This window comes from Fragaria vesca, linkage group LG6 (assembly GCF_000184155.1).
Source record: "Fragaria vesca subsp. vesca linkage group LG6, FraVesHawaii_1.0, whole genome shotgun sequence".
Lineage (NCBI taxonomy): Eukaryota > Viridiplantae > Streptophyta > Magnoliopsida > Rosales > Rosaceae > Fragaria > Fragaria vesca.
In genome coordinates, this window is record NC_020496.1 from 10235687 (window position 1) to 10248981 (window position 13295).

Here is a 13295-nt window from a genome sequence, read left to right on the forward strand (position 1 = left end):
CGCAAGGTCTCTCACTAACACGCACTGGGATCAACTACGATGAGATATGCTCTCGTAATGGATGTCATTGAACTCCACTACTTTGTCAGTTTGGTAGTTTCCGAATAACTGAACATACAGCCTATGAATGTGGTCATAATAACATCTCTACGGGATCAGAGATATACATGAAGATCTTAAACGGACTTCATATATCCGAATCAAGTGGCTCCAAACCACAGGAGCATGCATTTGCTAAATGTATTGAAACGCACATGGATTCTACTTGATTTGGAAGGGATATGGTGAATTATGCCTTTGCGTGTTCATTCCGGATTTACATGGACTCTTGATGGATCAAGAGATGCCAATATGTATCAACATCCGAAGAAAAGATCTTGGGAAGACATGGTCTCGATAAGGCACTCGATGACTGTATTGATGATGATTTTCCATCAATCGGCTTAGGCGCTCTATAACTAGTGAGGCCTACATATACTCTCATGATTAGTCAAGGTCTTTGCTCTAAAGAGAGATCCGTTGTTTTGTCTAAAGCGAGATGACAAATATGTGTTAAGAGATGGAGTTCCCATCTAAGTACAATAAGACGCATCAATGTACTCAACACAATACGAAAGACTTGACATCTCTATCGTTATGAAAAGTTGTAAAGCTAAGTGTAGCTATGCGCCCACGCAACGCCAATGTAATGGCAGTAACTCCTTTTTCAATACTTAATGGTATGAAAGGTTGAGGCTTATTCTATCCCTACATAAGAAAGACACATCAAAAGCGAAATCAGAATCTGCCAAGTTTTGTAGGTCAACTTCCACGGGACCTATAGGAAATCTCACTCACTGGAAAATGGTGAAATTGGTACCATTGGAAAGGTCTATGTGTCTACTTTCCAGAGACACCAACCATTTGATCATACCTATCATATTGAGTGAGTTATGGCCGTTTTCGTAAAGTATGACGAATCTGTCCGAGAATCTGATTTTGGCAAAACAGTCAACTTCGACGGGACTTTGTGAACAGCTCCTGATGAACCAGAATGTGTGTAATATACGGTTGGAAAGCTAAATGAGTCTAGTTTCCAAAACCGTTTACGGTTCGTTCATATGTATTTCCTAGAGGAAGTTACGACTGTTCTAGTAATTGAAGATCATGCTGCGCGGAAACCTGATTTCCTGCACGAACTTATGTTTTGAGTTCACAAGCGACGTTCTCCTCAAGATCTAAGTGTAAAAGATCATTTGAGGACAATACGGCATGATTTAGTTAATCATTGCCCAATGCCACATTTGAAGACATGTAAAAGAGCATTGACATGTTAAGTTGTTGAAACTTCTGTGATTAGTGAGAATTAGGAAGAGCCCTATGATTGATGTAAAGATCAGGGGGGTGCGAACTTTAGGGGGAGTCTAGCACATACATACTTGTCACTATCAAATGTGAAGGGTGCGTTGTACTCTTTTTCTCCTACGATCAAGGTTCAGTTTTTCTCCCACAGGGTTTTTGTGACTTGACGAGGTTTTTGACGAGGCAACAGATCAGCACCATCGGCATATCAGCGCGCGACACAAGGGGGAGTGTTCTAGGATATCCTATCCCTGTGTGCCTTGACCTTATGCCAATAGGATATGTAGTTAGACTAGATCTATGTATTCATATCCTTACCATATTGGTATTGTGTAATTCCCTATATAAAAGACACCCATCAATAAATAAGATGATGATTCTCTTGCTATCTCTTTGTCTCTACACTTTATCTTTCGTCAAACTAAAAATACGGAAAGGTACAAGGACTCGACGAATGTCCAAACAATATAAAAATACACCATTCTCCTTTGAACCAGGAAACAGAGAGAGACAAGAGGCTCCGACCGAACAGTAGTAAGAACCAAGAAACTAGAATCCCCTTCAAAATCAAATACGACGGTCGAGATTGAATCGCAAAAATGTCGTGGCAGGCTTACGTCGACGATCACTTGCTGTGCGACATCGACGGCAACCATCTCGCCTCCGCTGCCATCGTCGGACACGACGGCAGCGTCTGGGCTCAGAGCTCTAACTTCCCCAAGGTTCCCATCATTTCCCTTTCCTTTCCTTTGCTTCGTTGTTTTAATCGTTCTGTTAGATCTGTGCCTAGACTTCGCTAGGATTGATTTGTCAAAGTGACTGATATGGATCTGTTCTCTGCATGTAGAAATTATTACTGTAATTTTGGGGTAAATGCTAGTAATGCATGATAGGAATTTAGATAAAGACAATGTGAATATGTTTTTTTATGTAAGAAAAGGATGAAATGTACTTTTGTGGTAATGTTAATTGAAGTTGTGGTGGTGAGTGATCGAGTGTGAGACTGTGTGTAGTTTAAGCCCGAGGAAATTACGGCGATCATGAAAGATTTCGATGAGCCCGGGACTCTTGCACCGACTGGTCTGCACCTTGCTGGCACAAAGTACATGGTTATTCAAGGCGAGGGTGGAGCTGTTATTCGTGGCAAGAAGGTTAGTTTGTTTTGTTCCTCTCTTGCTTAGAGTGGGACTTCATTAGATAAATGGTTGATGGTATTGCTATTTTTATTTCACTTGTTACTAAATATTTCTTTTGCTGTCATTGGGTTATAGGCTTGGTGGCAACCTAATTGAGGTTCAGTATTTGAGAAGATCTTCTAAAATTGTTGATCTGGATATCACTTCAGTCCATACTTAAATCCAAGACTGGAAAAAAGTAAACTTTGATAAAAAGGACTCTGAAAGACGCTTGCATATCTTGATTTATATGAAACACATCTCATATACCACGTATCTCAATTGTTCATAAAGGATGGAACTTCTTATTTTTTACATGACATCATTTAAAGACCTTGGGAGAGTGGTTAAGTGTGTGTGTATATACTCTTTCTTGGATGAATTAAGGCCCTAGAAGAAATATTAGAGTTTATGCAATGGACCCTGAGCTACGGCTCGATGGGTCTTGGGTTCGTTCTGCTGTTTCGTAAGTGTATTATAATATATATCTATGTATAAATATATATTATTAACATCGTTGAATAATATTCAAATGAGCCTCGTACATGAGCTGTTGTGAGCTTGGGTTTCATAGACTCATCACAAGCTAGAATCCAAGCTTCATTTTACAAGTAGCTTGGCTCGGTTGCAGTCCTAAACATAGAAGGCTTTACTTAAATGTGGAAACTTTCATTCAATAATTTTTTTAAAAAAAAAAATCTTCTCTCATTATCACTTTATCAGTAAACAGGATCACATGAATTGCGTATAAAAGTATGCAATGAAGACTGAAGGATTTGCTCATATGAGTCATATCTGTAAAGGAATGGCTCTCACCATCTGAAAACTCTGTGGACTGCTCATGTGAGCAGTTGAGCATCTCATGTTACTAGTGGTCCTGGTTGTTTCATCTTTTTTGATATGTCAAAAGTTCTAATTAACAATATCATCAGTTGAAGTTTATTCATGTTGTTACACCTTCTAGTTTGCTGCTTATTATAGGCTTTAGATAATGGTATGTTCTTGAAGTTAGTCTAATAGACTATCACGGTTCCTGATGTGGACCACCAGAAATATTTCTCTTCTCGGGTTAAAGTTTTTCATCATTGAGTCATGAGTCCCTTTGATAGTAGTCTGCCATGCACCCCAAGGTATATGAGCACTTGCATGGAAATTGAATAAAGTTGGTCAGAATACCCTCCCAACCTACTGGATGCCCCTCATGAATTAGGAAGTCCATTATTCTGGGAATGGAGCTATGTACAAGTACAACTGCCTAACATTAATATGCACCAAACTATCTCTCAATTGCTCTTCTGGAAATTAAGGGGGCTTTGGTTTAAATTTTAACGCCGAGTTAGTTAGTATGAGGAATTGCATCATTCAGCGTGCAGTCAAGTTTAATTTCAATTGATGTTTCTGCAGGGCTCCGGAGGTGTTACTGTGAAGAAAACTGGCCAAGCTTTGGTTTTTGGTATATATGAGGAGCCTTTGACACCAGGACAGTGTAATATGATTGTGGAGAGGTTGGGAGATTACCTGATTGATCAGGGTCTGTAGGAGCTCGTCTTTCACTGTCTGGAATTCAAATTTTAAGTTTTTTTTGGTTCCTGGTGTGGCCTTGAACTTGCATTGGTGGTGTTGCTTAAAATAACCGTGTGGACACAGAGAAGAAGAGTTGTGGTTCCTGGTAGGATTTGATTTTTTGACCCGATATCCTTGGTTTTCATGATTTATGTATTTTTAATTACCCAACTGTTTGCTTGCTGATGATTTGAATATACCCGTGGATTTCATTATGATAAAGAGACAAGATCTTGCATTAGCTTATCTGATGGCAAAGATCTTTAGTGGAGATATACGGTAATTGCATCCAAGTAAAATTGCACAGCAGGTTTCTTTCATCATGATAAAGTATGACAGTATCACTGCTGTGGTGTTAGTTACCTCTCAAATGTTGTCGCATGTTAAAGATACCATGCGAAGACAAAGGTTAAGGGGGTGAGTTTGTTTGTTGGAGTCATTGTAGGTGTGGTAAACTAACACAACGTAAATACTTCCTGGATCATGTGCTCATGGTCTCCCTGGTTCCTGAACTGGTTGGCCTGAGTTTACTCATGCCAGGGTTTGTTTTCGGGTGATTTCTTGTTTTATGGCCAAAGAAGCACAAGTTTCTATTTGACTTTTTATGGATGTACACGAGAAATTCCGTTAAATTGATGTCTTCTTGGGCAACTTTGCTTACTTCTCTATATAGAAAGCAAGCTTGGTCCTCATTGTCGACATTATACATCAATATCCAAGAAAAAGAAGACATTGATGGGTTGTGGATAAGGGTAGATAATTGTTGGTAGAGGTCATGGCCGCGCAAGGACTACTCTGAAATTGACATGGGAAGGTTGCCTTGTCCAAGGAGTCCCATCTGTTTATCGTCGACTCCCATTGCTGGTCTCAAATGGGAATTGCTGGCTTCAAATTGGTCATATCCCACCAATAGTTGTTGTGTGGTACGTGCTATAAAGTTGGAGTCGCCTAATGTGGACCAAATTAATCATGTGTTACAAGCATTCTCCATTATCCTACGCAGAGATGATACTGTATTAGATGTGTATCCCGTTCGTTAATTCATTAACAAGGGGCTATAATTATGTTACTAGTCTTTTACCGTGTAAATGCATGGCTCATTTTTAGGAAAATTCCCCCTAGCCTTCATTTTGAGAAAAAATTTCCAACTAACAAAATCAGATTTCATAATTCCCATCAACTCTAACACTCTTAGAGTATTATTCCTACTAACAAAATTGTCAACAATTTAACTATTTTTCCTGACTAAATTATCCCTATCTCTTTTATATTTCGTATCTTCTCTCTCACATACATCTCTCTCTCTCTCACCCACACACACCAGGCCGTCGCCTCCGACGACGATACCACGCCTCCGCCAACGAAGATGACACCAGGCCGTCGCCTCCGCCCACAAAGACGACACCAGGCCGCCTCCGATGACGTCCGAGTCAAGCCCTACCGACGAGATCTGAACCAGGCTGCTTCCGACGATGTCCGAACCAAGCGCGGCCTAGCCGAACCAGGCCTCCGTCGACGACACAGCCTCCACTGTCCTCCACATCGTGTCTCTCTTCTCTCACATCTCAACGACAACCGACGACACCTTTGAGGATGACGCCTTACCGACGACGGCCGATTTGGCGGCCATCGACTCCGATTTTCTTCTCCGAATTCGATTTGGTGGCCCTCTCCTCTGATCTCGTTCTGATTTTTCAAGGTGTGTGTTAGTACCTTCAATTTTTTTATGGAAGGTTTGATAAAGTTGACTGGTGAAATACAATAGTGAACTGCAAATTATAATAGGCTTCCCTTACTCGTTAGCGACTAGGCAGTGCGCACCTAACCACTAGGAAGTAAGGATTACATATGTCTTAGTCATTGTGAATGCAATTAGACCTTGCTAGAGTGATTTAAAACATGTTCCCTTTTGGGTAATGAACTTTTTGAGTGCTTACAAGAGATTGAGAAGGTTTTTCTAGTTGCATTTTTTTCGAATATTTCTTGTTATTTTTTTTCTTCTGTCAGTTATATTTTTGGTTTTATGTACTAAAGAATGTGTGGATCCGACAAGGTTTGTGCTTGAGGCGACATCGGAAGTGTTTCCGATGGACAAGAAATCAGAGATGAGTAACAAGGGGAATGATTTAGGGTTGGCTTGTGATCCGGTGTTCGAATCGTTGATTTCGGTGGTGGTTGATCCCAAGATTGAGAAGTCCAGGAGATTGCAGAGACTTGGAAGGCTAGCTTGGAGTAGCAAGGTGGGATTGAGAATGTGAAGATTTCTGGTGTTCATACATTTCTGCAGGAATATTTTTGTTGTGATTGGTAATGGTAAATCAATTCTTTAGTGCATCCATGTAGGACATGTACATTAATTCATGTAATTGTTGAGTTTTGGTTGTGATTGTTGAGTTTGATGGATGATTACTTGGTTTTTTTGAGCTTATGGCAGCTGCATGTACATGAAAACTGAAGTGTAGATATACCTGCATTTATAAGCGACTGAAGTACACCCTTAAATACAAGGGTCTTACTGACCCCAGTAGGAGGTCCTACTGCCCCAGTATGGACCTGTTATAAGTGATTGAAACCCAGTAAGAGGTTCTATTGACCCCAGTAGGCGGTTCTACTGACCCCATTAGGTGGTCTTACTACCCCTAGTATGGACTTGTTAGTGATTGAAAGCACAGTTAAGTTCAAGGGTCATACTGCTCCCAATAGGAGGTCTTACTGACCCTAATAGAACCCCCGACGAACCTCCTACTGCCACAATAGACCCTTGACATGACCTCCTACTGCCCCTAATAAAACCCCCGACGAAACCCCTACTTCCCCCAATAGACCCCTCGACGAACCCCCTGCTGCCCCCAATAGACACCCCGATGAACCCTCTACTGCCCTCAATAGACTCTCATACTGTCCCTAGTAGACCCTCAGATATATCTCATGCATATTGCCTCCAAAAGACCCCCTACTGCACCCAATATACCCCCCGAACGACCCCATGCTGCCCCCAATAGATCCCTTACCTTTTGTCGGAGTCCGATCAACGGTCGTCAGAGTCCGGTCAACGGTCGCCGGAGCCCGGTCAACAGTCGTCGGAGTCCAGTCAACTGCCCCGGAGCCCGGTCAACATTATTTGTCGTAGGAATCCGGTTATAGAAACTTTATTTTATAATAGACTTTTATAATGGTCTATTGTAGTTTATTTAATTCATTAAGAGTATATTTGTCTTTTTGCTGTTTAAGTTGGCTCTTAGTAATTTTAAAATCTGATTTTGTTAGTGGGAATAAAATTCTTAAAATTAGGGCTAGTGGGCATTGTCCCATTTTTTAATAACGCAGTTATCCTCTCTAGTTATGAAAAACCCATTACTCACTTTTTTCTTCCTAATTATCTCTTTATTTAATTAATTATTTTTTATTTTGCTATTTACCATATTAACCTTTGTTTTTAATATACTATCAACGACATTGCTATGTGGTAGTCCGAGCCAAATATATCACTTGAATTTGGTGAGAGCGTCATTACTGGTGGTAGAAAAAAATCAAATAAAGAGAACTAAAATAAAATAAAATGTCATACGGACCAATCTCAACTCTTATAATGCGAAACTCACGTTTTAGTGTTAAAACTTCACCAAAAATTGAACTTTTAAATTTGCCCTTGATTATTGCAAAATGTTGAAGAACCTAAAAATATCAGACAATGTTGCATTGAGAACCTAAATATGGTTTTCTATTTGTATTTTGTATTTTTACCCCACATATCAATTTGCAATTTTTTTTAGAAAGAGCAAATTGACATGTGCGAGCTAGTAATAATAATACAAACCACCACGTCGACCATAATCCAAGACCAAAGAATAATTTCCCCTTTTTTTTTTTGGTAATTCATGGAAGTGAATGTTTTATTTTCTTTTGTAGCATATATAAGTATAAGAAATGATGAGGTTATCAATCTCGAATACTTTAATTTCGTGAACCAAACGAGACCTATGTATAATTAATTACCTTTGTATTTTTTATTGGCGGCTAAGTCAAAATGCCAAATTGGATAAAATGTCATTTAAGAATCTAAACAATTACGGAATCTAATTTAATTGGTTACTACCAAAGATCTCGAGGATCCGTTTTTCTTTGTTGCGATCTCGAGGATCCGTTGCTATATATTGCCATAGAAAGCTCATGAATAGAAAAGGAAACTTTTCGAGAGAAAAGACTTCAGAATCCTCATATCGATCTATCCTTGCGTTTCAAAAGAGGATTTGTATTTTAAATACAAAACATGGGACGAGAAGAAGTGAATTCCTTCAAATATTTGTAACATGTTCTTGATAAGGAAGTAGCCTTAGCCCCAAGGCATGTTGGTGTATGCCCATACCTATCCAAGCGATGCGTCCCAATGTTGGTACATCTAGAAACAAATTTTCTAATTGACCCACTGTGTATCATTTATTTCTTAATGCCTTCCCATGTCCTCTATCACTATATTAAAAATAGAAGATTTTTTAATATGGTCTTCATTTGAAAGGGTGACTCGGTTACGTGGGTGGCTTAGAGGATAGAGAGCTTATCCTCTTTTCTTCTTCTTCGTACAATAATAGGAAGAAGAAGAAGGTCAATAAATTCAAACCATGTGAGAAGATAATGAGGAATCTTAGGATAAGGCAATGGATGATAAAGGAAACAAACAGATAAACAATTTCAATAAGCAAAAACTATGCTTGGGAGACCAGTAGTGTATGAAACTTGCATGCTGTCTAGGTTGATTAGTGGTTCCCATAATTCAAAACTATGGAACAGAAGCCAAACAGAATTTTCTCTTTCATTCTAGTAGATGATGAAAACCAATTAATATCATGAGATTTCCATGTCATCACCCGTCATGAGTATTATCATTTGTATGGGAAAGCAACCAACCTAATCCATGAACTCTTTTCCTGTCTAGCCTGTATATATATCTTTGACCCTCTAACACTGGCATATGAATTTTCTTTGAAGCAGTCATATCCATATGTTTCTTCTTCTTCCCGAGATTTAATAGGTTATAGGTGCCTTGTATCCATGGGTGAAGGTACTGGAAAACAAATGGCTCAGGGTGCATACTCGATCAGACAATATGACAACTACGCGAAAAGAGAAGAGAGTTGGGCGATCATGGAAGGAGATGATGATGACCATGATCATGATGATATGTCCGACACCACTTCGACGACATCTAATCGAACGACGTATTCATCAGACTTGGTGGATGATGCATCTTCATCGGCATCGTCTTCATGTTCTTCATCCTTGCGTTCTGGTGGATCTCTCTACGACTTGTCAGATCTCATGGCGCAGTTACCCATCAAGTAAGAAAAATAATCCTTTTTATTCTGGCATATTAACACATCTATTCGTGCTTTGCATGATTTAAAGGTTTATATCCAATCAACTGTAAAAACAGAACCATCTTAATATATTAAGTTTGCATATAAACCGTTATCATCATGGTGGTGCTATTCATATGTGTAAGAATTTAGTTTTCCGGTGACTTAATTTGTAATATATTAGACTACTAGAGAGTCTAACAGATCGAATATGCATTTGCAGGAGAGGGCTTTCCAAGTATTTTCAAGGCAAGAGTCAGTCTTTCACATCTTTATCAAAAGTGAATAGCATTGAAGATCTTGCAAAGAAAGAGACTCCATATAAGAGATCAAAAGCGCTAAAATCATGCAAGAGCTATGGTGGTGGCTTAGGTACCCAAAGATCATACTCTCTTATTCCCAAGGCTACGATATCTAAAGTGAAGAAAACTTCGAGAAGCTAGTCCTGCTTTGTCATCTGCATTTTTGTTAACGCTCATTATTAACAAAAATGTCCCTACCCTTTCTGTAGCAAAGAAAGTTTAACGTACGTGTTTGCATATACATTTACTACGTAATCAACGTTTGATGGGAACTAGATAATGTTTAATTTTTTTTATCAGGAGAATATGTTTTGTGGGTTTGAGTGTTTGACAGTTTTTGACAATGTTTTTTCGATAGATCGAAAGTGTTTTGACAATGTTGAGATGAGATATATTCCTGACGCACTCCCCCTCACATACTCACTTACGGGAGTTAGGATTAGACTCGTGACCATCTTAATTTTATTTTATTTTAGGGTGATGCTATCAACACACAAGTTATTGTTATTAACACAATTTCTGTATGACGAGAACCATTTATATAGTGAGAACCAATCATTAATCAAATTCAATTGGTAAGTTTGTAAATAAAATAAAAATGTGTGGATAAGAAAATAGATGAAATGTGTTAATAGCAAAAAATTGTGTGTTAATAGCAATAATCTTTTTTATTTGATATTTGGTTTTCATTTAGCTCATGTTCAGTGTGATAAACAATTAACTAATATACTCATGTTCTTGGTGAATCATTTAATTTACACAACGCAAAAACGTCATTAATTCCATGTTTAAGCAAATATAAGTATAAGAGGAAGCAGAAAACAAAGAAAAAAAAACTTGATGTAGAAGAGACATGACAACGAGAAGTCTATTTTTTTTTTTTTTTGGAGTTAAAAGTAAGTTAACCACGATTTAGATGGAAAACTATAACATTGGTAGAAAAGTGATTTGTCAACTGATGGAACCATTTTTTTTTTTGAAGGGAAAAAGGGCAGCAGTCCCATAAAAAACATTGATAAACTCATGCCAGAATGACATCAAGGCACCATTACATTAGAGAATTAGCTCACGCTTATTCAAGTGAGCTTAGCAGATGATTAAACTAGATACAAAACAAGATACTAAAGAAACATAAAAACCGGAGCCAAGACGCTCAATTGCGGTACTCTAAGCTTCATGAATCCATCTAGCTGCAGCTAGCTTTCTCAGTCTGCCAAGCTATCCAAACACTGCTACTTAAGCCACAGTTAATTTGAAATCCAGCCGAACGACCCAATTCCACACTTGATTTTTTTGGAGTTCGGGTTTAGACCTAGGCCCAAGGACCCAAGCATATTCCCAAACCCAATCCCACTTTTGATCGTGCTTTGGTTTGAGCCCAGGCCAAGGCCCAATGGCCCTAGCTCTAGCCCCCACCCAAAACCCTAGTAGCTTCATGACGTTGTTTTCCAGTAGCTTCCTTGATGGCAGCAACCTAGCATGCCCACCCATTCTGACGGCAACCAAGCTCGGCCACTCACCAATCTCTGGAAGTCCATTCGCATTGCTTGACTTAGTTTCCCAACTGATGGAACCATTAGAATAGATAAAGGGTCTAGATTTTATGAAATTTAACTAAATTCATACACTACTCACTTTAGAGGAGCCGAATCTAGGTCAGGTCGGATCCGGCTCCTCTTATTTAGTTAAATTTCAATATATACAAATAACTTAATATTGAAATTAATATGTATGGTGAAATGAGTAAGAAGGATGATAGGGTGGCAATAGCCCACCCCAATAGGATTGAATTTTATCCTTTTTTGCCTTATTTAAATGGTCCTTAACTATTTTTCTCCCTTTTCAATCAACATTCAAACTCTTAACTCTCTATTTCTTGATAAAGTTGGATTCATTTTGTACAATAAGAAACTATTTTTATATATAATTACTAGTTGTGCCAACAAAGCAAGACGCAACATGACCACACAATTCAATTTAGAAAAACAAAATATCGACCAAGCACAATCACTAAAAAATTTACGTTATTGTAAAATTGTCAATAAATATGAATTTTATTTTCTTTCCTAATTATAATGATCCTCCACTGCTATATAAACCATGTCCTACCAAGTCTCTTTTGCATCTACACTCAGACACTCGAAGGACTAGAAGAGCACACATATATACTTACCATCAATTCATCATCATGAGTCCTCATTACCTTATTGCAATCTTTGCTCTCCTCTTCCCTCTTCTCACAACTGCAGTAGACAACATCGGTGACTATACTCTAATCGGTGCTTGGAAACCCTTGAAGAGCATTAGTGACCCTCACGTCACAGAGATCGCCAACTATGCTGTTGATGCATACACCAGACAGAACCAAAAGCACTTGATCTTTCAAAAGGTGATCAAGGGATACTACCAAATTGAATCAGGAATTCTTTATAAACTTGTCATTAGAGTCAAGGATGAGAATGTTCATTTCCCAACAGCCGAATATCAGGCTGTTGTCTTGTCGAACGGGTCTATCTCTGAAAAATTGATCTCTTTTACTCAGATAACAAATTAAGTTGGGATATATAATTTTTCTTTGATTAATTTCAAATGACGAGCAGTTGACTGTATTACCTTTCATATAATAAAGAAAATTACAAAAGTTCGCATTTAATGCTTGAGATTTGTTGTTTTTTTTAAAGGGTGTATTCAATCTAGATTTTAAATGATTTTGTCTGACTTTATATAATGTATGGAATCTTGTAGATTCTGCAAACTCTATATATGTTTGAACCTTCCAAGCTTCAAATCTTGATTCTGCCACTGACGATAAGAACAATTAACATAACAACACTCCTAAAGTTCAACTTTAATCCTTCATAAGTCATAAACCCTTGCTTATTTTCACAACAACAACTTCATCTTTTTTACCACTTTAAAAGAAAAATGTACCATGATTATATAAAAATTATGTACATGTAGTGTTTCTTGTGTTATAAAAAGTTCATAAAATAATTCTTGTATACACGGTGGTGTAAACACACAATGTAATCTTAATCATTCATACTTAAGTACCACTATGCATTTGTATTTATGCATGTCATCTAATTTCAACCATTCACATTGTATCGTGCATCTACATGTTGTGCATTGAAGACTCTTCGTTAGGTTTATAAGATTTGTAAAATTGTTGGTTTTAATTTTAGCATCCTCGTCACGTTAGTGAATACGAACACAGTACAATAATAGGGTTTTTTGTGATGTCTATCCAAAACATAAGGAGAGGGAAAGGCTTTCAGGTGAGAAATTTCTGAAATAGAAAATAACTTAAATTTTAGTAAAATATTGTATAGTCCTTATGATTTAAAGTCGACATCTGTTTAGTCTTTATGGTTTTATTTTAATCTGAATAGTCTCTAAAGTCACGATTTTTCATCCAAATAGTTCTTATGGCCTTTAACTGAGAAAATTGTCAAAATGACTATTTGGATAAAAAAACATGACTTTAAGGATTATTCAGATTAAAATAAAATCATAAGGACTATTTGGATGGGTACTAAACAAATTTCAATATTTTATAA

The 13295-nt window shown here is 37.8% G+C and overlaps 2 protein-coding genes across 2 annotated transcripts; both read left to right on the top strand.

Annotated features, from left to right (window-relative positions):
• Positions 1-1817: 1817 nt before the first annotated feature.
• LOC101300933 (profilin-like) lies at positions 1818-4351 on the top strand. The gene is made up of 3 exons (XM_004302800.1): positions 1818-2063; positions 2355-2492; positions 3921-4351. The coding sequence occupies exons 1-3, from the start codon at positions 1941-1943 to the stop codon at positions 4053-4055; spliced, it is 396 nt and encodes a 131-aa protein (XP_004302848.1). The 5' UTR covers positions 1818-1940; the 3' UTR covers positions 4056-4351.
• A 4543-nt stretch (positions 4352-8894) lies between these two features.
• On the top strand, positions 8895-10328 carry LOC101301403. Its single transcript, XM_004302801.1, has 2 exons — positions 8895-9415; positions 9657-10328. Exons 1-2 carry the CDS (start codon positions 9129-9131, stop codon positions 9874-9876), a joined length of 507 nt encoding a protein of 168 aa, XP_004302849.1. The 5' UTR covers positions 8895-9128; the 3' UTR covers positions 9877-10328.
• Positions 10329-13295: the final 2967 nt, after the last annotated feature.

Coding starts and splice junctions, on each gene's coding strand:
- LOC101300933 (XM_004302800.1), top strand. CDS start 1,941: ATGTCGTGGCAGGCTTACGTCGACGATCACTTGCTGTGCGACATCGAC. Junction 2,064..2,354: donor AGAGCTCTAACTTCCCCAAG/GTTCCCATCATT, acceptor GACTGTGTGTAG/TTTAAGCCCGAGGAAATTAC. Junction 2,493..3,920: donor CTGTTATTCGTGGCAAGAAG/GTTAGTTTGTTT, acceptor ATGTTTCTGCAG/GGCTCCGGAGGTGTTACTGT.
- LOC101301403 (XM_004302801.1), top strand. CDS start 9,129: ATGGGTGAAGGTACTGGAAAACAAATGGCTCAGGGTGCATACTCGATC. Junction 9,416..9,656: donor ATGGCGCAGTTACCCATCAA/GTAAGAAAAATA, acceptor ATGCATTTGCAG/GAGAGGGCTTTCCAAGTATT.